This window comes from Euprymna scolopes, chromosome 14 (genome assembly GCF_053919585.1).
Source record: "Euprymna scolopes isolate OS-2025 chromosome 14, ASM5391958v1, whole genome shotgun sequence".
In the NCBI taxonomy this organism is placed as follows: domain Eukaryota; kingdom Metazoa; phylum Mollusca; class Cephalopoda; order Sepiida; family Sepiolidae; genus Euprymna; species Euprymna scolopes.
The window spans coordinates 48,820,545-48,846,400 of NC_136495.1; the positions used below are offsets into that span (position 1 = coordinate 48,820,545).

Consider the following 25,856-nt stretch of genomic DNA (forward strand, 5'->3'; position numbering starts at 1 on the left):
AAACAGTAACATTCAACAATTGTACTTTATGTATATAAAACACAAAATATTTATTGAAAAAAAAATAAAAAAAAAAAAAGTTAATAACGAAAGGGAAATAATTCCATTTTTAAACGAAAGTCAGCTTACCTAACTTACTGTATTAATGCTATTTTTTTTAAGCAAGAAAAAAAAAAGGTAAATATCCAGATACGCTACTACAGAACACCGACCACTCTAATTTGTTTTTTTATAGGTAATTGAGGTTGCTGACAACGAATCTGATAGTCAAACTTGGGGCAAATTTACCGTTTGCATGGTATTTACCCCTGAACTCACGAACTTCTTTCCACCATTTTGCAGCTTCCGTTTATGCTACGCGCATGCACGCTGTAGCATAAACGACGGCTTCACCAAGCAAACTACGTTGGGGAGAGGGGATTTTTTTTTTCCAGGACATAGAATTTTCTAATTTTCAAAAATACATTATAGCGCTTTTTGGGTGGAAAATTTAAAATTAGCTGAAAAAGAAATAAAATAAGAAAAGGAAAGCACACAAAGTTGGAGTGAGGGGGGGGGGTAATTTATCTGTTTTTTTTTTTTTTTACTTGGAACATCGAATTTTCAAATTTTCCGTAAGTAACGCACCAACATTTACCAATTAGAACACCATTTAACATTTTCCGAAGATTTTACTTTGTACATATATTCGACGGGTTTTTAATAGTATTTTGTATAGTTTTTTATTTATAACACCTTTTCCCATGTTAAAAAGAGAATCAGACGCCATCTTGAATTTTCCAAGTCATCGGTAAACACTGTGTTTTTCGAGCTGAATAAATATGTTGGGTTTGTATTACTGTACACATAGATTCGAAGAAGTTGTCAAAAATCAAATATATAACAAATAAATGTTATCAAAGGCAAGATAAATTACTTTTCTACCTAACTGGATATATTTTTCGTATTTTTATTCAATGTAACATGTTTATTCAGCTCGAAAACCATACAGTGTTTACCGATGTATTGGAACATTCAAGATGGAGTCTGATTCTCTCTTTAACACAGTAAGTTTGGGAAAAGATGTTATAAATAAAAAACCGGATAAAATACTAAAAACTCGCTCAATACATGTTACTGTGACATAGGTTGACATATATTCGGCGTGTTTTTAATAGTATTTTGTATAGTTTTGTATTTATAACACCTTTTTCCAAACTTACGGTGTTAAAGAGGGTGTGAGACGCCATCTTGAATTTTCGAATACATCGGTAAACACTGTATGTTTTTCGAGCTGAATAAATATGTTACATTGAATAAAAACACGAAAAATATATCCAGTTTGGCAGAAAAGTAACTTATCTTGCCTTTGATAACATTTATTTGTTATATATTTGTCCCCCCCCCAAAAAAAAAAAACAAATTAGAGTGGTCTGTGTTCTGTAGTAGCGTATCTGGATATTTACCAAAAAAAAAAATATTTAGGTTTGGCTATAAATTCCTAAACTCATTTCATCCTAAATAATTTAGGTGACTGAAATAGGAATCTAATTGAATCTTTAATTTCCTGAATAGTATCCGATAATTCATTTTTCTTCGAGTTATATCGAATACATTAATACGGACTTTAGGGGCTTTTTTCGTAATGTTACTGTAAAAATTATTTTTTATTGTTACAAATTACGATGCTTTAAAAAAAGCAAAAATAAATTCTTGCGTTTTTTATTTACTACTGAAAACCATAACTTTAGTAAAGGTATTTTTTGTTTAAACAAAATAAAACATTTTCACCAAGAGTTAAGTAAAAATAATTAGTTCATTATATTCTGCGATCATTATTTGAAAAATACTGCAATTTTCATTAAAATTCGTTAATTTCCTGATTTTTGGTGAATTTTTAAGTAAAGGGAGGAATCAAAATGTGTATACACTTTGAGCGTCGGCATTTATTTTGAGACCACGTGTGGTTAATTTAAATATCCAGTTTGGCAGAAAAGTAACTTATCTTGCCTTTGATAACATTTATTTGTTATATATTTGTTTTTTGACAACTTTTTCGAATCTGTGTACAGTAATACAAACCCAAACTTCGGAGGTTGGAATCCCCCACCCCCACCTAAAATGTACTTGGAAAAATCGATTTTATAGTGAGATTTAAGAATGGTTAGTTGAAAAAAAGGTGAAAAACAAAACAAATAATCAATAAATAATTGTTACCAAAGGCAATAAATGCTACTTTTTTTTTACTTACATTGAATATTTTCAAGCGCTTTTCTTTATTTTTTAATAATCTAATGCGGATGTGTGGGTGCCAAATACCTCGAGATTTTCTAGAATTTCCCGCTAGATTGTAACCGAAATCTCCAGATATAGCAGGAAAACCGCTAAATTGTAACACTGGTCATGTGACAGGAAGCGGTAATAAATAATTGTCCCTAAATAAAAAAAATGGTCTCTCGGTATAAAGAAATCCACCTATTTATCATAGAAAAATTAAGTATAATGTTATAATTAAAAAGAAATATATAAAAACACACATGGATATAGTAAACATATTATACCAAAACGTGGAAGCCATCCGTCCAGTGGTTTTTTAGACAATTAATTCCGAACGAACCAACATTTACATTTTTATATATATAGATATACCTACATATATGTGTGATCGTTTATGTATATTCATGTTTATTTAATTTATTTATTTGTTTATTTTCTATTGTTTTTGTTAGTTTAAAAACTATTTTGTATCGCTATTCTAGAGTAAGTTTTATTTTGTGAACACAGTTATTCGCTATTTCTCTTTTACAGTTTAATAGATGTTGGGGTTCTTTAAAGTACAGGATAGCAAATTTTTCATGAAGGCATAATCTACATGGGTCGTCTAGATACCTACACGTGGTAGCTTGTCTTATTATTTTCCATTCGACTACCGGCGAATGTCCGCTTTCTTTGAGTTCCCAGTATTTATTCGCTAGTGTTGTTTTTATACATTGTTTTTTATTGTTGAATGTACTTTTGTGGTCATAGTATCGGGTTTTGAAATCTAAGGAAGTCATGCCTATGTAATATTTCTTGTTATTTGGGTTTTCTTTCGCAAATATTGTTGCCTGATAAACTACGCTTTTGGTTAGACATTTATTTTGAAGTGGGCAAAGTGTGCGGTGTCTACAGTTGCATTTATCTTGTTCGTTATTAGTATTTTTATTTATAGTATGGTTGTTCTTGTCCGCGGTTGGTTTATTATTATTATTATTTCTGCTAGTGTTAGTTTTATTTTTGTCATGGTGTTTACTTTTTTTTAGTGTTTATTTTGTTGTTGTTGACATTGTTTTTATTTAATATTTTGTTATTATGTGCTTTAATTATCATCTCTAAATTTTTGCAACAACTGTAGGATAACTTTAAGGTATTTTTATTGAAGATTTTGTGTAAGTGGTTGGTTGTGGGAAAGTGTTTTTCAATAAGATCTAGAAATTTCTTGCCAAGTTTTGTTTTTAACATTTGATTGTATGGGGCCGTATACCAAATTATAGTTCTTTTTCTTCTATTTTTAATTTTATTATAGTTATTGGTGCTTTGTTGCTTATATTTGATATTGATATTTTTGTATCCACTATTTTTTAGGGCTGTTTCGTAGATATTGGTTGACCTGTTAAATGCATTTTCATCGCTTGAGTTATTACTGAGTGTACTTACGATCGAGTTAGGAATGTGTTTTATAATTGATGGTGGGTAATTGGACTTAGGGTTTATGTATATTGGAGTAGCGTTATCTTTAAGTAGGGTTCATATGTGTTTTTATCTAAATTTAACGTGATGTCCAGGAAGTTTGTTATTTTTGTTAGCTGATACGTCTGCTTTTAGGCCTAATTTTTTCATTTCCTTGTGTATGATTTTCTTAAAGTTTTCTCCCTTGACTTTGTTGGAGTTTTTTATTATAGCTCGTCCGTCATCTCTATATATATATACCGATATCCGTAGTATCGAATATGCTTGTGAGGGTATATAGAATGAATAATCCCACAAGATCTGATGCCTCTGCTGAATCCCTAGCACCCATCGCCAAATCAAACAAATTTTTCATTTTAGTTTTTATCCATTGGTTATTGTTATTTATTAGAACTGATTTTCTACATTTTTTTAATGATGTTGATTTCTTCCGAGGATATATCAGTGTATACCTCGGCAAATTCTAGGGCAATGTTAAAAAGTTCTTCGGATATCGAGGGATAAAAGTCTATGATGTCAAACTGTATGAACGTACATTTATCTTTTTCTATATTTTTAAACCAGGTGATTGCTTCGGTAGTATTTGCCCACTGGTTTAGTTCTAGGTCCTGTTTGATTTGTTTGTTTACTCTAGAAAGTATAGTTTTGCTAATTCTACCTATTTCTGGTTTAGTTGGGTTTATCAGGCGGGTGCTGGGATTATTATTAAAGTCCCATTTGTGGTCTTTAAGCAGAATGTATGCCTCTAGGTTTCAATTTGCCAACTTTATTGCTAATTTTTAATTTATCGGTCATTTGTTTACTTTCAGTATTTATTATATCTATGTAGTCGCATTCGTTTGTGTCTAGTTTTTTGTAATGTTTTCTGTGATTAGTTTGTTATATTCTTGCTTATCTATTTTATAAAAGTTTCTAGTTTTATCTGCTTTTACAAAGATTTTATTAGAGTTGTTTATGTTTCTAACGATTTTGTGTAGTTTCCATTGGAAATTGTTAGGTTAATTGTGGAATTCTAAGTTTTTAATTACGTTTAAAAGGTCATTTTCAAAGTTTATCAAAAGGTCTACTGTTTTCGCATTTTTAAGGGTTTTAAAACCATAGGATTCTTTTAAATAAATTAAATAAACATGAATATACATAAACGATCACACATATATGTAGGTATATATATATATATATATATATGTATGTATATATGCATATATGTATGTACACATATATTTATATATAAACTAACAATAAAAAAAACCCCAAAAAACACTAACCTAGTTTTAAAACAGATCCTTTGTCCGATAAAATGCATTCCCATTGGCTGATAGGAAGGGGCGCGGTGGATACTAGAAAGCTGATTGGCTAACTAAAAATCTCAATAGAAGAGGAGCATATAAAAACGATAAAAAACCACAGAATTCGCGCATAAGCCTGAGGAGTCCTAGAGTGGATGAAACGCCGAATATTCAGTGTAGCTTAATCGCCATATATATTTTATAAATTACTATATACACACATATATATATGTATATATATATATTATTAAACAAACTAAATAACATAAATTCAGCCACCCCCACCTGAAAATCGAACAATTTATTTTTTTCTTTGTCAAATATTTGATTTAAATACAAAATATTTTCTTTTTCTATTACAGTTTTCTACTCAATCTAGAAAAATGTCAAGAACTCTTACAGCATCGTTACTCAGCTTCACAAAAAAATTCCCTAAAGTTTTCATTGATGGTGTTTTAGTTCCTTGTGCTGTTGCAAAGAAACTAGGTAAGTGTGTGTGTCCGGGTCTTGTTACTAGCTTGTTCATAGGTATTCATCATGATTATTATCAAGAAATATATATTAGAAGTATACTCGTCTCAAGATAGGTAAAATTAATTCCTTAAACAAAAGTTTTGTACTACTTTTATGTCCTTATTGAAATAAAGATACCATGCTATTAAATCTTATGGCTAGTATCTTTCTTCCACTTTTTATCAAAATCCGTTACATGACTTTGATTCTAGAAAATGTCTAAAATTTAAGGCTCAACGGAAGAAATTAAAATTCAAACACAATTAGTGTCTAATAAGGATGAATCAAATTTGATGTGAATTTGAAATATTTGAATTTTAAAATGGAGATTGTGCCTATGTGCTCTCTAAAAACCCAATAAAAAAAAATCTAGTGGACATTTATTGATGTTGGTATGTATTAGTTTAACAAATCAAATATCTTTCACAAATGACTCCTTTTTTAACTTCCGTGCATAAAACTAAATATAGCCAACATTTGGACTGCTTACAACTAGTAGCTGTTTCAAAATTCAGGTATTTGTACAGTTTAATAAAGACATTAAAAAATGAAAATATCGAAAAATGGTTAAATTGTTTTGAACTGAGGATCTCCGAAAAAAAAAAAAAAAAAAAAAAAAAAAAATTTTTCACTTAATTTGATCGAGTAGTTTTTTACAGCGGAAAAACACGTTTTTATGAGAGCACGTTGAAGACAGACATCTTGGATTTTGTAATTTTTGTTTGAATTATAGAACACGCCACAGGGAGATAACTCTAGTTAAAGCTTCGACACTCCCTCCCCATCTTTTAATACTAGCTTTTCTTCCTAAAAATCGAACCTCTTGTTCGGTATCATAAATTTTTTTTCGCTGTAAAAAAAAACAAAAAAACTACTTCATGAAATAAAGTGAAATTTGTTTTCGAAGAACTTCATTCCATAACAGATACGTACAATTTAAACCTTTTTCGATATTTTCATTTTTTAATGTTTTGATTAAACTGTACAAGTACCAAAATTCATAATGATTTGGTAAATAGTTTAGGTTTGACTCATGTTCATACAAATATATAAACAAATTGAATTAAAAACAAACGTACAAAATAATATAAACAAAATCAATACAATACTCAACCACATTCCTTTCCTGTCCTTCTTCCTCCTCCAGACTGCTTAGAAAAATAAAAATTTATATAATCAAACAAACAGTACCCGTTTCTAAAATACTACTCAATAATCAGCATTAAATCGAAAGCACTTTTGTAATGGCTGAAACAACAAAAATAGTCAGTTGGTAGATTGTATAGTGGAATTCTCTCCATTATCTACCAAGCGAAACCATGAAAATCGCTCACATGCTGACAAAATGACCAAGAAAATAAAAACGAGAAAACTCTAAATTGTATTCAAACCTGCTTAAATAACGACTTGTTGGCTAAAAATACACACATACATAAATCTATCTAACTTCATAAAGATATGTATGTAAACAAATATTGGTGTTTGTAGTATCAATATTTGTCTACTGATATGACATCTTTGTTCTCATCCTCGTTTCTTCTGTGTATGACACAAAATACGTCTGGTGGTGAAACTCCTATTTTGAAGGTGGGATGTCATTGCTCACAGCTGAATTGTAAGTACCAGCCAGGAGTTATTTAGAATCTCTCATTTGCCATAGATTTATTTACAGAAGGAATTGGTCTATAAAATGTGTATACAATTTTATCATGAAAATGTCTACCTATTTAATAAAATATAACAATCAGCATTATGCCTTTCTTGTCTGTAACCTTTTGTTGCATAGCAACATCAGTGTTTGGATGGAAAGGTTCAGTGACACCTTAGTCAAAGTGACCTCAAGGTGTAAGTCAATGAAACCATATATCATCTTACTGTAGGCTTGTGGGGGGATCTCAAGCTGTTCCTAAGAAGCCCCAAATGGGGGGAGGGGCGATTGTGTACAATGTAGCTAGCAATAAGACGATCTTTCTCTCTCTCTCTCTCTCTCTCTCTGATGGTGCAGTCCATGTTAAAACTTATCACCCACCACCACATACACATTCTTAGGTCTATGAAAAATCCAAGTTATCTACATTAATAAATCTTATAAACCAGCATCAGTGTCCAAGTGTTTTATTTACACATGATCACTGGGTTTACAGTACATGAATCTATACACTCCTCTTTCATGTTTCAATCATCTCTCTCTTCATCACTGCTATTGAACAGCAGCATTAAACCTGTATAAAGAATTAAAAAGAAAAGTTGCAAAGTGTAAAAAAAAAAAATTCTTTTCATCATTCAAACCAATTATGCAATTGCTATTAATTGTTGTAATGGTGATTCTAGGTGCTTAATACAAGGTTATAGTTGGAAGCAATTAAAGTATAATGCAAATCCGAGTTAATAAAACTATGACACCCTCAGTTTATTTGATCTTTTTAGGGACGAGTTCATAAATTCACTCTTAAACTAAATAACCAATCATTATATTCCAAAAGAACACAGCTATTAAATACCATTGAAATGTTAGCTTTATTTAGTTGTGCAAATTTTTTTTATTTTAATTTTTTTTTTTTTTTTTTTTTTTTTTTTTTACAATAGCTGTTAGACAGGAGTTACTATTCAATTTTTTTGAACCATAGTAGTTAAATTAAGCAAATTTTTTTTTTTTTTTTTTTTTTAATCATTTAATTAAATTTTCTAAATTGTAATGAATTTTGAAAATTAGAATAAGGATTATCCACATAAGGTTTAGTATTATATCTCAATTTATTTTCATGATAGGATATGTAAGTGGTGTAGCAGCTTCTGTCCTGGCATGCATATTCTAGTTCTTTATTATAAATCAGTTATAACATAAATCTACTTAAGTTAGGAGTCTATACATTAACGTTTTCTTTTTAATTTTTTTTTTTTTATTTATTTTATTTTATTTTTTTTTAAACCCTAAACAAGGCGTATTGTCATTTGATTGTAAGGGGTTATTTATAATCCTGTCTAACAGGATTGTGGGGAGCTGAGTAGTGAGATCCCTATTCATAATATATTTAAATTTCTGTATGTTGTTACAGGGAGGGAATTTAGAGACCTAACAATGGGGTGGGATTTTGCTACTTGTCTGGTTAGTCAGAGTATATATATATATATATTGGGCACAAGTGCTATGAATTCATCAGAGCACATTTTATTGAAGTTCTTGCAAAACAGGTGCAAGGATGCAACATTGCAGTGATGATAGAGGTTGGGGTTTGGCCAATGGTGCAGGACCTATGAGATTTGAGACTTATTTTTTTGAATCTGCTCAAGAGTGATTTTGTAGTAAATGCATCGGGCCATATGTAGCAACAATTGTCCATGCATTCACGAATGGCGGCTTTGTAGAGTTACTGGACACTCTTGGGTGTGAGTAATTTTTCTAGCATGGTGGAGACCACCTTTGCAGCATATCCTCAATATATCATGTTGCCTGTAAATGTTAAACTGAGGAGTTTGAACAATGAGTTCTCAGGCAGTGCTATTTGTGGTTGTGTTGATCCCAATTCCTTCAAGTCGGAAGTACCAATTCTTTCGTGTTCTAACACTGCTGCCTTAGTTTAATTAAAATTTATTTCAATTTCAGATTTACCACAGGCAGAATTAGTGAATCAACTAATTAAAGAGGTATTCAGCATCAATCATAAAACATATTTACTTCAGTAAGTAATCTTAACTTTCTTGTTTCCATTTTTTTTTTTATCTGTTAATTTTAACACTTGATTTTGCTTTTATTTAGTATTTGATCTTATATTTGAGTAGCAGACCTTTTTGTTTAGACAGTTATGTAATGCTATACTGATAAGTGTAGAAAACATTTTTTGAAATCTAGACATGTTTCAAACTCAAATTTTCTTCAGTGTGGGTGATCATTACTGCTGATTAGAAGACTTATAGTTTGTGTGTGTATTATGTACAGCATAATCACGTTGACACACCGGTTTTCGTTGGATCATCGAAGTTAAGCAACGTTGTGCCTGGTCAGTACCAGATGGGTGACTGTTTGGGAATTCTAGGCGCTGTATGTGCTCTCTGCTTATTTCAGCATTTGTTTCCAGTCATCCTGTACATAAACTTCACTTGCCACTGTTACTTAACAATGCCGACTCGGAGAGGTGTGGTTGGAGATTGCGCACCTCCTGCCACAAAAATTTCCTGCGCAGACACCCCTTCATGAGTATCCATAGTCTGTTAAAGACTGAAGAAGCCCTGCCTGTATATGTACATTTAGGCAGCAAGTCATTATTTAAGCAGATATGAATAAATCCAACTGTTTTTTCTTTAATTTTCTTTTTTTTTTCTCTGGCAAGCAATTTCCTGGTTTTGGTTAGTAAATTGTATGTGATTCAGATTTTTTGTTGCTGCCATTACTCAAACCTTCAATCACTTGATTCTAATCAGAAGGTAGATATTTTAGAAAGTCTTCTTTTTTTTTTTTTTTTTTTTTTTCGCTATTTTATATATGTATATATATTTATTTTACAAGTGATTTAGCAAGAGTAGGATAGGAAGGGGTGGGGTTATGTCTATTGTATTTATGTATTAATTTTGTTCTGTTTAAATTTTGAAATACATTTGTTATAAATAGTGAAACAATAAGTGTTGCCCTAAAGAAAACAATACTACAGTTTTATTTTAAAACTTTTATTGAAATGGATGTAGTAGAGCCGACATCTATTCAATGTAGCTGCTTTCAACCTCGATCATTGCCTCGATACAGATCCGGAACTGGGAGCATCCCTTTTTCACAGGCACCGGCAGGAGCTCGGCGAATGGCGACAATCAGGCTGGCTTTGGTGTTGTGGGAGATCATGTTGATGTTCTCTACGTATAACCAAATGAAGTAGTTCAGGTCGAGAGAGAAGGGAGGCAGTGGAAGAAGGGTACAAAGTTGTAACACTTCTTCTGGAGCCAACCCTGGGTTTCTTTGGGTTTGTGGACCAACGCAGAGTCCTGCAGCCACACCCAGAGTCTGCGAGCAGCCACCTGATTGCTCCAGGAAATCACTTCACTCTTCAGCACATTCAGGTACACTTTGACTTTCAAGCCAACTTCGAAGATGTGAGGTGGCATGATGTGGCCCTCACTTAAATCCACACCAAAGACCATAACCGTGGCTGAAAACTTTGTTTTCATCACCGTGTGCACGTCCCTATTCGTGGCAATCCAGCGATGCATTTTTAGGGTGCTGGCAATAGTCCTGTTGTCATGACTTGGATCGGTAGAGAGCGGGAGTTGTACAGCGCATCTCTGATCTCACTTGTTGAATGTGTCACTTTTAGACATGATAGGTTCCTATTGCTCTTAGGATTTGTACACAACTGGCCAACTAATAGATGGTCTGCAACAAAAAAAAGAAAACCAGTTTTAATCAAATAGAAATAAATCATTTTTTTTTTTTTTTTTTTTTTACAAAGGCATCACCACATTATCAAGGCCCAGAGGCCACTCAAGGATAAGGGTTAAGGAGTGTACAGTAGAAATTGGTCAATATAGTAATCATTAGTAATGAAAATTTGGTAAATTTAATAACTTATATGGAACGGCTCATCAAGAAATTATTTACTTTAGACTTGAACACAACCATATTGTAGTCAGCCGGAAAGCAGGAAAACGGAAGACAATTCCACAGGCGTGCAGTTCTAAGAAAGAAGCTTTGTTCATGGAATCTACGTTTAGGTTTAGGCACAGATAAAGAGTGGGGGAAATTATTGATAGTGTTTACAGCTAGACGAGTGTTTCTTGTGAAAGTTTGGCGAGGGGGGACCATAGATTGAAGCTCAGTTGAACACTTTCCATGAAAATAACGATACATCAGAGACAAACTCGCAACATCTCTTCTGTGAGATAGAGGTTGCAAGGAGGAGAAAAGGACATCTCCTACGAGGCTACGAAGTCTATTTTGAACTCTATCAAGGCAGGACAAGTCCTTTCTAGCAGCTCCTGCCCAGATGTGGCAACAGTATTCCATCCTTGGACGTACCTGGCTCTTATATAGGTAGAGAATAGCATCAGCAGTGAGATATCTATTGGATCGATAGAAAGATCCCACCATTTTTCCAGCGGCCTTGGCAACAGATTTGATATACGTGTTCCATTTAAGATCAGGAGTAATGGTCAAGCCCAGAAGCTTGTCAAAACTTGAGGCCTCCTGAAGACGAGAGCCATTCATTTCAATTGATGACAAATGTGAATTAGAATGTTGATGATGTAAAGAGAGAAGCTTGGTTTTAGATGCATTAAAAGTAACCAGCCACTCCTTTCCCCATTGTACTACGTGCTCAAGATCAGAGGAGAGAGAATTGGAGAGAACTTGATCGTTTACTGTCTTAGATGTGCTACCATAAATGGTAGTGTCGTCAGCATAAATGTCTACAAATGATGTAAGGATATGATTTGGAAGATCATTAATGTAGATCAGGAAAAGAGTTGGGCCCAGGATGGATCCCTGAGGGACACCGGCATTAATACTGTGAGCTTCTGATTTTTGCCCCTCAACTACTACTCTTATGAACCTATTAGAAAGAAATGATTTAATAATTGAGAAGACTTTTCCAGCTATACCATAGCTAGCGATCTTATGAAGTAAACCTTTATGCCATACCCTATCAAAGGCTTTAGATATGTCAAGAGCAATTGCCCTAGAAAGATTGCCACCGTCGAGAGATTTGCTAATCCTATGCGATATAACTGTAAGGACATCTGCTGTAGATCTAGCAGAACGGAAACCATATTGAGTGTCACTAAGGTTATTTTTGTTGAGATGTTTGATTACTTCTGTATTTAACACAGATTCTAGCAACTTACTCATGACGCACAGGAGACTTATTGGCCTGTACTGAGAGGGGGATGAGCGATCACCTGAATTCTTAAATACAGGGCATACTGATGAGATTTTCCAGGGAGATGGGAAACTATTCTCCTTAAGACAACGTTTAAACAGTTTTGTAAGTATGGGCGCTAATTCAGGTTGAAGTTTTTTGAGTACTATAATTGGAATACCATCAGGGCCAGTTGCTTTACTGGAATCAAGGTTTTTGATTAGCTTCGCAACATCACGTACAGATATACGTATATCACATAGCGTGTTTTCTGATACAGGAGGAAATATTGGGGGTTGGCGGTCTTGGTCGCAAAGGGTAGAATTAGCTGCAAAGTTCTTGACAAAGAGTTTGGCTTTGTCTGATGCTGATGAGATTACCTCAGGTCCATTGATAATAGTTGGGATGGAGCACACGCTTCTGTTCAGGATTCTATTTGCTATTTGCCAAAACTGGTGGGAACCAAGCCGCTGCTCAGCTACTTTGGACTTAACAGATTGAGCATACAACTCTCTTGCGTTCCTTATTACTTTCTTACATGTTGTCTTTTCTAGTGCAACAGTTTTATCGTTCCCCCGTATTAGTCCAATATTAAATGCTATTATTTTGATATTGAGTGGAATCTTAATGTATTTGCATATTGAGAAAAATAACTAAGAATTTAAACCAAAATATTTAGCACTCCAGCCTCAGTTGATGAATTTTCACGCAAGTGCAAATACTTGGAGATATACGAAAAAAGGGCGAATATGAATATATATCTAAATAACATTACTTTGCATGATGTGGGACAAACTGTCCTTCATAGCCCCTGGTTATGAAGGACAGTTTGCCCCATATCATGCAAAGTAATGTTGTTTATGAATTTAATTGCCAGTGTGCTGCTGGCTATGTGGGTCGAACCTCCTTGAACGTGGATTGTTTCAGAATATTGCACCGGACTGACTCAAAATTGTTTAAAGATTTTGGAGTCGGTCTCAAACTTTTCACAAGCTGTTGCTTTGCCAACAGAAAGAATTTAAATCATTAGACTTGCTTGGAGATATCTTAATCGGTCTCATACTCCCTCCATATCAGTTGTACATATATTTCATATTATTGTATATGTATATTTCACTAATTCGCTTTTTCTTTTTCTTTAATTGTTTTTTTCCTGTATATCTCCGTATTTTCTCTTGTATGGCAAGTTAGTCTTTTTGCATCTTTTGATATCTGATTAACTCCTGATGAGTTTGTTGGTGAAAGAGCCCCTCGGCTTTGTTCATATATTATTTCCAAATTGCTATATATATATTATCAAATCTCCAACACTAACGTACTGTACACACAATAACCCTTATCCCCGAGTGGCTTCTGGGCCTTGATAAGTGGTGGCTACATTTTGTAAAAAAAAAAAAAAAAAATTATATATATATATATATATATATATATATATCTATCATTTGATCTGCCTCATGCCACTGTGCAACTCTGAGATGCAGTTTGAAAAGAATGGAGTTGGACACATAAACATAGTGAGTTTTATGTATTAGATTTATATTTATCTTCCTTTCTTAAATAATGAATACTAGCCCAACTATAGGTAGTTTTTTTTTACACTATATAGAAATTTATTTCATCTAAAGTGAATATCTTTTAAAAATGATAATTGTAAAATGTTATCTTGCAGGCAGTTATCTCAAGAATTCCCTCCTCTTGAGGTTGGCATTATATCTTTGCTTGAAAGTCTTCTGGATGGAAAGGTAATTAGTTTTGAATTTGTTTTTTTGAATACAAAAAGAATAGAATTTGTATTTTCTATTTTTATTTTTTAACAGTACGAACTAACACTTAAGGAAATAATTATTCAAAGTGAAATATTAACGTTTTAGAGATGGAGACTATTTAGGGGCTAAAGTTGTAATAATTTTATCAGAGATAAAAAAATGAAAAACAAATGGCAATAATTGCATGATTTAAAAATATATATACTTTATTTTTCTCTGAAGGTTTTTAAAGTTTAGTTTGGAGTCTTTTAAAAAATTTTTTTTTTTTTTTTTTTTTTTTTTTTTTTTTTTTTTTTGCAAATTGAAAATTTAAAAAACGAGGGTTTCTGTTAGCATAACCGAGTAAGCATGCTTTGAAATCCCTGCCTTTTTAACACATCAAAGCCTTTTTTGTAACTATTTACCTGGTAATTTTCCAATTTGATCACTTCACCATATCAGATATCTTTCAATCACAAGATGTTATAAAATTAGTCTCTGGTTCAGCTCTTCTCTTGTTGACGACTTGATGTCTTGGTACTTCTGAAGCCTCTAAGCACTTGAATAAATTAATGATGAGGGTCGGGGGGATCATCTGTCAATGCAGATCTTTAACTCCTATCAGCCCTCTGCATTATGGTTTTCGCCTTTCAACAGGTGGATTTTCAAGTGGACTCTAATCACGGCCAAAGAAATTGATAATGGTTAAGTCTGATATGCAGTTATGCAAAACCTTATAAAATGTCTAGAAACCCACTTAATCCACCATTTTAGGTATTGTCTTATCCTACATTTTATTTATTTTTTGTATTTTGAAAAAAAAAAATCAGCTTAGCCACAAAATTGTTGCATTAATTTCTTGTTTTTTCTATCAGTTGGAAATCTCCATTGAACTTTCTCATCTTATTGCTTGGTTTCGAAAATCTGCAACCCCTGAATTGGACAGCAATTCCAAATATGGAAGATTCATTTTGATGTTTGTTAAGAAGCACAAGAAACAGGTTTGTTTTTTCTTTTGGCCATTGTATTGCATGGTTCAAGAAAAAAATGCACTTTAGTTAACAAGAATATAAGACAGTCTTTATACTTGTTACCTCTGATAACATAAGGATGGGCCAGTCTTATCCAGCTTCTATGAAATATTTATGAAGTTATGCCATGGAAAGTTGCTAATACTAAAAAGGTAGAAATTTTGTATAGTGTTATCAAAGAGCATAAAATCCTTACCTTAAATTTAGAAGCTGAAAATCTGTAAAAAAAATCTGACCTTTCCTGAACTTGTCATGGTTATATAGAAGACTTCATTGGCTATGATATGGGCCAAGTATTAAGTATATAATGAACAAAACTGCATTTGAAACTGACTTTCATCTTTTTTATATATATATATATATATATATATATATATATATATATATATATATGGCAAATATGTGTGTCAGATCTGTGTGTAAAAAATGCACAACAAATTTATTCTTTATAATTAATGTTCCTATAAATTGTGTATGAAGTCAGCAAATTATATAAAAATTCCTGGATCATAATCTGTTTTGTGTTTTTCTAAAGAAGCCATTCATTCTTTTGTGTGAGGATTATTAGTTTATGTATCTCTGAATTGTGCTTCTGTAAGGAGTTTAATTTATTACACTCAGAGTTCACATTTATTTAGAGCATGGTTAGACACAAGGTCATTTTTAAGGGAGATTCAACTACTCCAAAAAAAGGTCATTCTGGGTTGGAACAAAAATTAAAGTTGCTCCAGCCTGGAAGGATTTCATTGAGGACAGAATAAACTGTCAGACAGCAAAACAGATACTACATTTTGTTCCTAACCAAGAAGCCAAAGAACGTGCTTTAAAAAGTCAACTTATGTTTTGGAATTTTTATTAAAACTACTATTTCTACTGCAGGGGTAGATTGTTTTTTTTTCATCAACCACAACTGGGTAAATGTATTATTTATTTCTAAGGAAAATTAAGATAACAGTATAATTGTTTCAGAATTTAAGATGATTCTGAATTTGGATTGAATTCTCGTTTTAGTCATTTTCACAACCTTTAACTGCCAAACTTTTTTTCTTTTCAAATTCTGAAACTGTTGTGGAATTTCAAACTACACCTCAATTTTGTTGATGTACACATTCAAACATTATTAATATTTGAAGATGTTAAAAATTTTGAATCCTAAAACAATTTATACCAAAATGACTATACTCAACCTAGGAAGGCTTAAAATGCCATTAAAAAAAAACTGAATCTTAATTATAAGAGAGGAAAGAGAGATAAAGACTTAGCCAGGGATACTTTGGAAATACTTTTCTTGAACTGCTTGAATTACTCTGACTACTGTTCTCATTCTGGATGTTATTCTCAATGTTTCAGCCAATGTGACCTTAGATCTTAAACTCTGTATGGAATTTCAAGGTTACATCGTATGTTCTGTTCTAGGTCAATTAAGGAGATTCTTTCAGACTGAAATAATTTATATATTTGTCCAAATTTGTTGCCACTTGTAAGCTAAATTTTTCTTCACGTCAGAAATCAATCTTGTCTGACTTTGCCCTTGTGGTAGGCAAATAAGTGGGAATAGATGAAAATCATAGTTGGAAAAATACAAATTATAAGTTCTCATTAAAATAAAAGCTTCAAAATGGCTGAGCTTAATTTTAAATTGTACAAAAAGGGTGACAAAATGTAGCTGATAAATACTTGAACTGTTTTAATAAGAAAATTTAACTTTTTACTAAAATTGAATTTTCTTTTGCAGTTGACTACAACTGACGTGAATAATCTTCACAAAATCCTGGAGAATCACAAGACTTTCATCAAGAAGGCTCTACTCAATGAGCTGAAAGGTTTGACTTGAGCTTTTGTTGCTGCTGTTTTCATCAATTGATCTTTAAATTATTAATGCAATTCACTGTTCAGTTTTGTGTGCCAGATGAACAATGGAGTTTTTTCAAACAAATCTTTGCACAAACGGATATGAATATGCATAAAATGCTATGGAATAGATCACCAAAAATGTTAAAGTGTAACCGATTGATAGGGCTTCGTGGATGAGTGAAATTCAGCCAATCTGCATGTTTAATGATGAAAATGTGGCAAAAACAGCAAATGCATAATGTTCACAAATAGACATCACATGAGTGGTTTTTGTGTTACTTTCATGTACGCCTTTTAGATTTAAATTTAGTATATACAATACAAAACTATATATAGGACTATCCACTTATCTTGCGCTTCCTTTTCAAAATTAAATATGTTTTTAACTCTTTTTCAAGATGTTTTTTAACATGTTTTATTAATCATTTGTTCATATTATAAGCTCTATTTCCTTTTCGGTTTTATTGAGCTTTTACATCTGGTTGAGATTACTTTACTTGTAAATATTAACTCTTTAATATTTATAATATACTAGACCACCCGTGACCCGTTGGGTCAGTACGTTATATTAGCTATGGAATTCATGTATGAGCGTGACACTTGTGGCATAAAGAAAATAGTTTTTTTTTACATAACAGAAGCATTTCTATGAAAGTATATTAAAATGAAAAAAGAATATAGATAGATTTCTATGAGTCGTTCTGTTTATTATAATTGTTATTTTTTTTTAAATTACAGTTACTGAATTATAAGTGGTTGGTCATACTTATAGGTAAATATGCACTGAACAGGTATCATAATCCTTATTATAGTTAAATTCAAATTTTGATATATCATCTTTTAAATGAAATTGTTAGTTGAAAGTACAGAATAATAAAAAAAACACTCTCCATATGTTAATAATGGCTTTTTAAATAGAAAATGAAAATAAAATGTAACTTTTTTCATTTAATTTAAGCAAACATTCAGTACCCATTGTGTAAAATATTTAATAAGGTTAATAAAATTAAGACAATTCTTTTCTATTTACATTTTTTGTACAATTAATTTTTTTTAAAGAAAACTTTTGTTATCCTTTTGCTTAATTGAGACTTCTTATCAGGTTCTAACTCTCTTATATCCAGATTAATTATATTAATCAATTTATTTTATTGAATATGTATCGCTGAAAAGCACGGGTGCTTAAGCACTTATTGTACAGAAAATAAATATTGTATTCATATGCTAATAATAAGGTCACTAAAACTAAGACAATACTTTTCTATTTACAACATTTTTTGTACAATTTGAGTGTTTTAAAAAAACTTTTATGTTTTCCTTTCGCTTAACTCTACTGAGTGCAACATATAGTTGACCATGTTGAAAGACAGGTTTGTCTAGATAAACTAAAACTTTATGTAAGGTCTGTCCTTGAGACTTATGAATAGTCATAGCAAATGCTAATTGTATAGGAAACTGGACTCTGGCAAATGGAATATTGTCACCTTCAGATAAGACCATTTTCAATCTTGGAATTAAAACGATTTCTCCTTCAAACTGTGATGCAATAATTTTAGCAACAATCAAATTATACAGCTCCTCTATTATTAGTCTTGTACCATTACATAAGCGTGGTGGATCAATATTCCTCATACATATGATTGGAGCTCCTTTCTTGAGTTCAAGTTTATGTGGAGGTAATCCTGATAACTCTATCGAATCAAGAAATTCTGTTGGGTAATGTGTAGCTTCTGTTCCTTCAAGAACAGAATTAAATGACAAATATTCTTTGACTTGTCCAGGAAATTTTTCAATACAATTATGATTTATTGCTCTAACTGTATCATTAAATGGTACTAATATGCAATTTTCCACAAACATTTCTAGATTGTCAAACAAAGGATAAATGTATTCAATGCATTGGTCAACATTATCTGCACGGATTATCAAATCTTCAGGCAGTTCAATCTCACCATTTTCATTTTTTTCAAGTTTGTCTTCACCAATCTTTATAATAAATTTAGAGTATTCATTATCATCATCTTGAACTCTCATGTTTTGTTTTAAATAAAATTTCTTAAATTTACGCCACAAAAACGACTCTTTGATGCAAGCATTGAAAATATCAGCATCATTTCCTCTTTATGACTGGTAGTAGTTGCCTGAAGTCACCACTGCACACCGTCAATATCCCTCCGAATGTTTCATTGTTTCCACATATATCCTTGAGAGTCCTATCGAACGTCTCTAAACTCTCCCTTCTTATCATTGGACATTCGTCCCAAATAAGTTTTGCTGCCCTTATCAAGTTGGCTGTTTCTGATTGTTTATCAAAATTACAAACATCATTTTCTCTTACATTGAGAGGAAGCTTGAATCTGGAATGAGCAGTGCGACCACCAGGCATCAATGTTGCAGCAATACCTGATGATGCTACAGCCAGTGCAATTTGTCCTAAGCTCCTTACTTTTGAAAGAAGTTGTTTTATTAAGAAGGTCTTTCCTGTGCCTCCTGGAGCATCGATGAAAATCAATGAAGAAGAGTCTGTGTTTAAGCAACTGCATATAAAGTTGTAGATGATCGATTGTTCGTCATTTAATAAATGTTGATGTGTCTTTACATATGTCATTTGCTCTGCTATATTGTAACTTTGCTCATCCATTATGGCTCTATTTATGTGAATCACATTAGGTAAATTCTGAGGCAAAGGCAATCCAAAATATTGCAGTGATTTGTCAGCAGCACAAAGTTTATCATTTATGTACCTCAACGTGTTGTTGATGGCATTTTTATTGACCATGTTCTGATTGTTGACTTGGATTTGCATTGCATTGTAGTAATCCATTGCCATGGAGTTGGAAAATCTTTCCCACAACTCAAGAGGATTTGAACATTCTGTGTTTAAAAGTATCACAATGAACAGATCCCTTATCGCTCTTGGCATTCTCGTTTTATCTGCATCCTCCATTGTTTGTATCCAGTGGTTGTCATGAAGCAGTAATCCTCTTTCTTTGCAAGCAGTTTTAAATAATGGACATATATGACCTGCTACAGTTCGCAGAGATTCAAAAGAATTAGGTCCTTTTACATGGTGAAGTAGTAGCCGCAAAAAGTACAATTCACCACTATTTGGTGAGACTGTGTACATACGACCAAGAATATTTGCTTCAAAAACTCCTGGGTGGTCAACTATTCTTCTACTCATTTTTCTTCTTTGCCATTTCTTATTTTGCCACACATAGTATTTTGGGACATCCGAGTAATAGTGTTCTGGCAAATTCATCATTCTGGCAAATATTGAAAAACTCTGTTAGAGTTGTGCAAGAAGCATTTCTATTAAGGTCTCTGTTGCTTGTCCTTTGAATATAGATCATATGTTGATCAGGGAGATGTATCTGAAGACGAACAACTGCAGGTTCTCTAACATGAATTGGAAATCCCAGTATCATCGAAACTGCTTCTGATGGTCCAATATATCTTCCTGTCAAGTATTGCTTAATTTCGTCTTTGCTTACACTGAAAACTGCCTGATCGCTTCCCTTTAATGTATATTTAATTACATATTTAATGGATTTTACAGAAGTGCATATTTCTACATTTAAGTGACAATTAAATAACTTCAAGAGAGTCATGTTGTAAGGTACAACCCATTTGGAAGTTATAGGTTCATTTCTACCTTCTTTATAGCCTTGATGACCTCCCATTTCTGGTGACCTTCGCCTATAAATAGGGTAGGAATCATATCCACATCTTGTTTCATCACTATATGGTTTTGGGTACCTCTTTGAACAGCTCCCATTTTTCCAGCACAGAGATGTACTGTTGCAGTTTGGTCCATGTATCATATGCGTCAATACCAATTCATGTTCTTCTGGATGTTCGACTTTATGTGGTATTTCAGCTTGAACAAAATCATCATAATTCTGGGGTCTGGGTTTAGATTCTTCTTCCATCCATAGCAGGCAATGTAGGTGTGGTAAACCTCTTTTCTGGTATTCAACACTTATAACGTAGGCAATACAATTACCCAACAGACCTTGTGTTCCTGTTAAATATTTAATGAAAAGTTTTCTTTTTAAATCAAAAATTCTTGCAATTATGTCTGGTCGATCGTGAGGAAATTGGTTCTCAATGAGATTATCCTTAATCTCAGGCCAATTTGGATTGCATGTCATTGTGATGAAGTAAGTTGCAGTCCCATATTTTCTAACATACATCATAGCATCTTGACATCTTTCCATCATATATCGTGGACCACCAACAAATGTTGATGACAAAATAACTTTTCTGCCTATGTTACTAAGATCATCATTATCATGTAACACACCGACAAAACCTCTGTATGTTGTAGATCTAAGAGAGGATTGATTCAATCTAATGTAGTTCAAACGATCTACTTCAATTTTTCCTGCCATATCCACAACATACTACTGAAACAATCTCCCACCTCTTAATATTTGGTTAAATTCATCATCACGGATCATAATGCGGTAGGCATAATAACGCATAGCAGTTAATTTCCGGTTATTTGTCATTGTCATCTCGGGATGCCAGCCATCCTCACCATCAGGGAAAAACAGTACATACTGTAGTGGATCATATGATCGATGATATTCCGATATTGTTTGAAGCTGACCACCTTTTTCTCTCAATATTATGTGGCGTGATGTTGTTTGCTGTTCATTGTTATTTTGAATAATAATTCCTACTTCATTAAAAATCTGATTATTGTATCGCCTTTCATACTCATTAATCGGTTTCCTCGTAGGATCTATAACAATAACTGCATTAGGTATGTTGTATATCATGTCCTTAGTTTGTTGAAATGCAGTCACATAGATATTAGCACGTCTTAGAATATACTCAATATTTTCTATGATATTCCGACGTAACTCAATGTTCGGGTACATATTCATCCGAACATCAATACTATATTCTTTGTCAAGAAAGTATATCTGAATAAACTGAGCTTGATTGTCTGGCTCAGGTAATAATGATCCAATATAGTGATGAATCTGCCCTTGAATAACTATAGATGGATTCCATCCGTGTTGTAGCTTGATTTCTTTGCAACCAAAAGATGTCATTTGAAACAGGCTATTATATTGTCTCAGGTGTCTTCTGAAGTGGCGAGCTTCTTCACCTTGATCAGCATACAAATAATAGTTCATGTGGCAACTTGTGCAACTTTGGCAATCTAACCTTGCCATTCATGCAACAAAAATGTGCAGTTTCTCCAACAAAAAGTTTTGCTTTACAATGAGAACATAGCTTATTCAAATTTCCAACATTTCCCTGTAAGTTTGCTCTGCGCTGTAAATTATATTGACTATTTCGCAAAGCAAGTATGTTGTTTATTTCCACAACATTCTCGTCACCTCGGTTTCGTTCATCTCTTATTCTTTGGCTACTCAGTCTCTCTTCTCTTTGTTGTGCTGTCTCGCTAGCTCGTCTTTGCTCAGCTCTAATTCTCTGCCTGTTCAGTCTCTCTTCTCTCCTCTCTGTTGTTTCATTATTTCTTGTCTCTTGTGTTCGCATTCTTTGCATGCTCAGTCGGTATTCTCTTCGCTGCGGCGTTTCTAAATTTCGATATCTATAATCTTTTTCCCTTTGTTTTTTCAAGCGAATTTCTCTTTGTTCACTTGTTTCAGAAGCTCTTTGAAGTTTATATGTTTCTCTAGAACGAATCAGTCGAGTTCGTCTTTGTTGTTCAGTTTCAGTAAGTTGTGGCATGCCAGAGGGACCAGCTTGTTGCTGATCCACATTGGTTTCGTCGTTGATTTTGGGTTTTTTACTTTTTATTTGGTTGTGTGACATATTAGTAAAGTTCTACAAAGAATGTAAAATAATTTGTTACAGCTTTGTGTAACAACTTCTGAAAAATTTAAAATATTAAATGTGTTAAAAAATGGATGTAATATGTGTAAAACATATGATTCAAGTATTTGTTGTTAAAAAAACAACAAAAGGAAACACTATTTAATGTAATAGAAACGTGTGCATTTAGCAATGCGGCTTTCCGTTTTTGTGTAAAAACTTCTGATGAATTTAAAATATTGGATTTAAAAAATATATTGGATTTAAAAAATGGATTTAATATGTATAAAACATATGATTCAAGTATTTGCTGTTTAAAAACAACAAAGGAAAACACTATTTAATGTAATAGAAATGTGTGCATTTACCGATTCAGCTTTCCGTTTGGAAATGTAAGCAGACGACTTTAAAACACATGGGAAGAAGAAAAAGAAATTTTTTTGTAATAACGCCCTCTAGTAAAAAGGTCTGCATTAGTTAAGGGGGATAACTCTATCCAGTTTTACATCGCTCCCTTTTTCTCTCTCTCACACATACACGTAACTATTTCTCGCGTACGTAACGAAAACAGAGGGAGTAGGAGTGTTGAAATCTATGAGAGTGAAAGTGAGAGGTGTTTTCTTTCACCGCCGCTGCTTCTATTAATAATGAGTGTTGTTTTTCTTGTTTGTTTACTTTTGTTTTTTAAAAGGGAGAAGTTTTTTTGAAACTGCGACAGACTTTACGAAGTTGAATGTTTTTAGCCGTTAAAAAAAAACAAAAAACTATTTGATCAAATTAAATGAAATTGTTTGTATTAAAAGCGATATAAAAATTCCGGAATTGGAATAACGGATTGAAGACGTTGCTATTAGTATTATATAGATTTTAAGTTTACCATTTTGATTACCTTGGTAAACTTATTGTAATTTTATTTCTTATATAACCATTGGAGGAGGTTCCTTATGAACAAGGACACACTGGGTAATTTCACCTTGGCACATATCTAGACTAATATAAAAACACGTCCATCACAAAACTGAGCTGTTAAATCTGACATAGTGATGACATAAAACCATAAAAGCAACTATAGTTGAAATCAGTGTCTCTAATGATGCTTGCTTATATCCAAGTAATTCTAAAATTTTAGAAAGATCTCCATTCCATTAATTTATTTAACCCAAAAATTTTAGAATGTTATATTCATGATTTCACAAAATTAATTCCAAATAAAAATATCTATACTCCTATAAATTTGGGTTTTTTGTGTATTGATATTCATATTAAAAATCCTTTTTCTATTTATTTAAATATTTATTTAAGAAGAAAAATCACAAATTTTACAGAATTTTAGGGTTAAAATTATATAAAACAGGCAACTAATTCTTTTTAAATGTGGCATGAGGCCAAAAAGGGTGTGGGGAGGAAGATGGGTGTCGGGGGGTCGTCCACTTGTCTATTCCCTATCACTAGTTGCAATCACCACAATACCGCATTCACTCTAGGAGTTGGATCTACTTAAAGCCCCAGATGACAATATGTACAATTTTTTTTTTTTTTTTTTTTTTTTTTTTTTTACTTTATATTTACAATGAAATAATGACAAAATGGAAATTGTGATGTGTATGATATATGCGGATGAAATTGTGATGTGTATGATATATGCGGATGATGGGCGGGGATAATGAGAGCCTTAAAAACACCCCAAAATAAAGAAAAATAACAGTAATAAAAAATAAATGAACCAAATAAAACGTTAAACGGTGAATGTGTTAGTACTGACCCACCCTTACCTATTTGATTTTGAAATGCTTCCTGTTTTCCGGTATCGGCCGAAAACAAGGGAGCACTTCCTAAGAGGGAGTGGGCACAGCTACGGACAAAATAAAGGGGGGGGGGAAGGGATATTCGGTGACCTCCAAGAAAAATAACATCGGGACGGGTTGGGACTAAAATAAATTAATCAGGACTGGGCTTCTTTGGAGGAATCCTAACACCTAAAAATAAAAATTGGGGACATGGAACTCATTTATACCAACTAGCTAAGGGACTGATCCACTACGGGATTATCTTGATCTGGTCTGGGGGTTGCTTTTACGGTCGGCGTGTGCCATGCCTAGGCAGGGAACACGTACTCAAGCTTGTTTCGTACAAACGCACATAAACTAGCGGTGTGAATCCACCTCCTACTAAACTGTGAGCGAGATAACCTCCTTCTATCGCATCTGATTTTGATTTTAAGTTGGTGTTTAAAATACAAAATCAGATCCCGATGAGAAGGTGGCTCCCCCCCCCCCACGCCCTATCTCTATGCGTGAAACCCACACTACCAGTCTAGCTACGGCCAAGGTCGCTAGGAACACCATTCGTTCCTCCCTAGGCCACAAGGGATCTGCGTTGTAGACAACGGATGCTAAATCCAGGATCGTCACCTGATCAGGGACGATGCGAGCCGTGACCTCACTGACATACTCCCAGAATTCACGGAGCTTGGAACAAGTATAAAAAGCATGTTCTACGGTTTCTAAGCTATCTTTGTCGCACCGTGGACAAAAGGGACTAAATACCATACCAATTCTAAACAATATGTCATTGAGGGGTAGAGCGTTTCTAACCAATCGCCAGGTCAGGGAAAATTCGGAATTGTTAAGGTATCCCCGGCCTGGCGCCCAATTCCACAGAGAGCGAACCTCCCCCTCCGACAGCTGCAGCCGCTCCCCAAGCGGGTCCGAAGCGGTCCCCACCACTAATCCCCGATATAATGCCCTTCTAGGCTGTGCAAGGTCCAAGGACCCTGGCATCGCTCTAAGCGCATTTCGGCATTCGTTGAAGAATCTTGATTGCCCTCTCGGCCTTCTTTGGCATTCAATTAAATGATTGGGGATAAGGTCGGGAAAAGCTGCACCGACCGCGGGACCCCAATCAGACTCCTCAATCAGAGTTCTACCCAGGAACGCCAACCTTTCGGCATTTTTGTGGCTAGCCAGGTCAGGCATCCCCAGGCCCCCATCTTCAAGACGTTGAGTGCAGACCTGTCTACGGACAAGCGGCCGTCGCTCATTCCACAACAGTAAGAAGAGCGCACGCGTTAAGGCCGCCATGCGG

General features: G+C 33.4%; 1 protein-coding gene across 2 annotated transcripts in view; it reads left to right on the forward strand.

Annotated features, from left to right (window-relative positions):
• The window catches only part of LOC145293359 (Fanconi anemia group E protein-like), a 37,077-nt gene extending 19,962 nt beyond the window's left edge, over window positions 1-17,115 (forward strand). For both annotated transcript variants that reach the window (XM_080139999.1, XM_080139998.1), the window contains exons 7-11: window positions 5,357-5,480; window positions 9,112-9,187; window positions 14,016-14,088; window positions 14,967-15,092; window positions 16,858-17,115. In XM_080139999.1, coding sequence (XP_079996125.1) covers window positions 5,357-5,480; window positions 9,112-9,187; window positions 14,016-14,088; window positions 14,967-15,092; window positions 16,858-16,956 — 498 coding nt within the window. In that variant the 3' untranslated portion in view covers window positions 16,957-17,115. The remainder of the gene's footprint in view (window positions 1-5,356; window positions 5,481-9,111; window positions 9,188-14,015; window positions 14,089-14,966; window positions 15,093-16,857) is intronic.
• The last annotated feature ends 8,741 nt before the right edge of the window (window positions 17,116-25,856 follow it).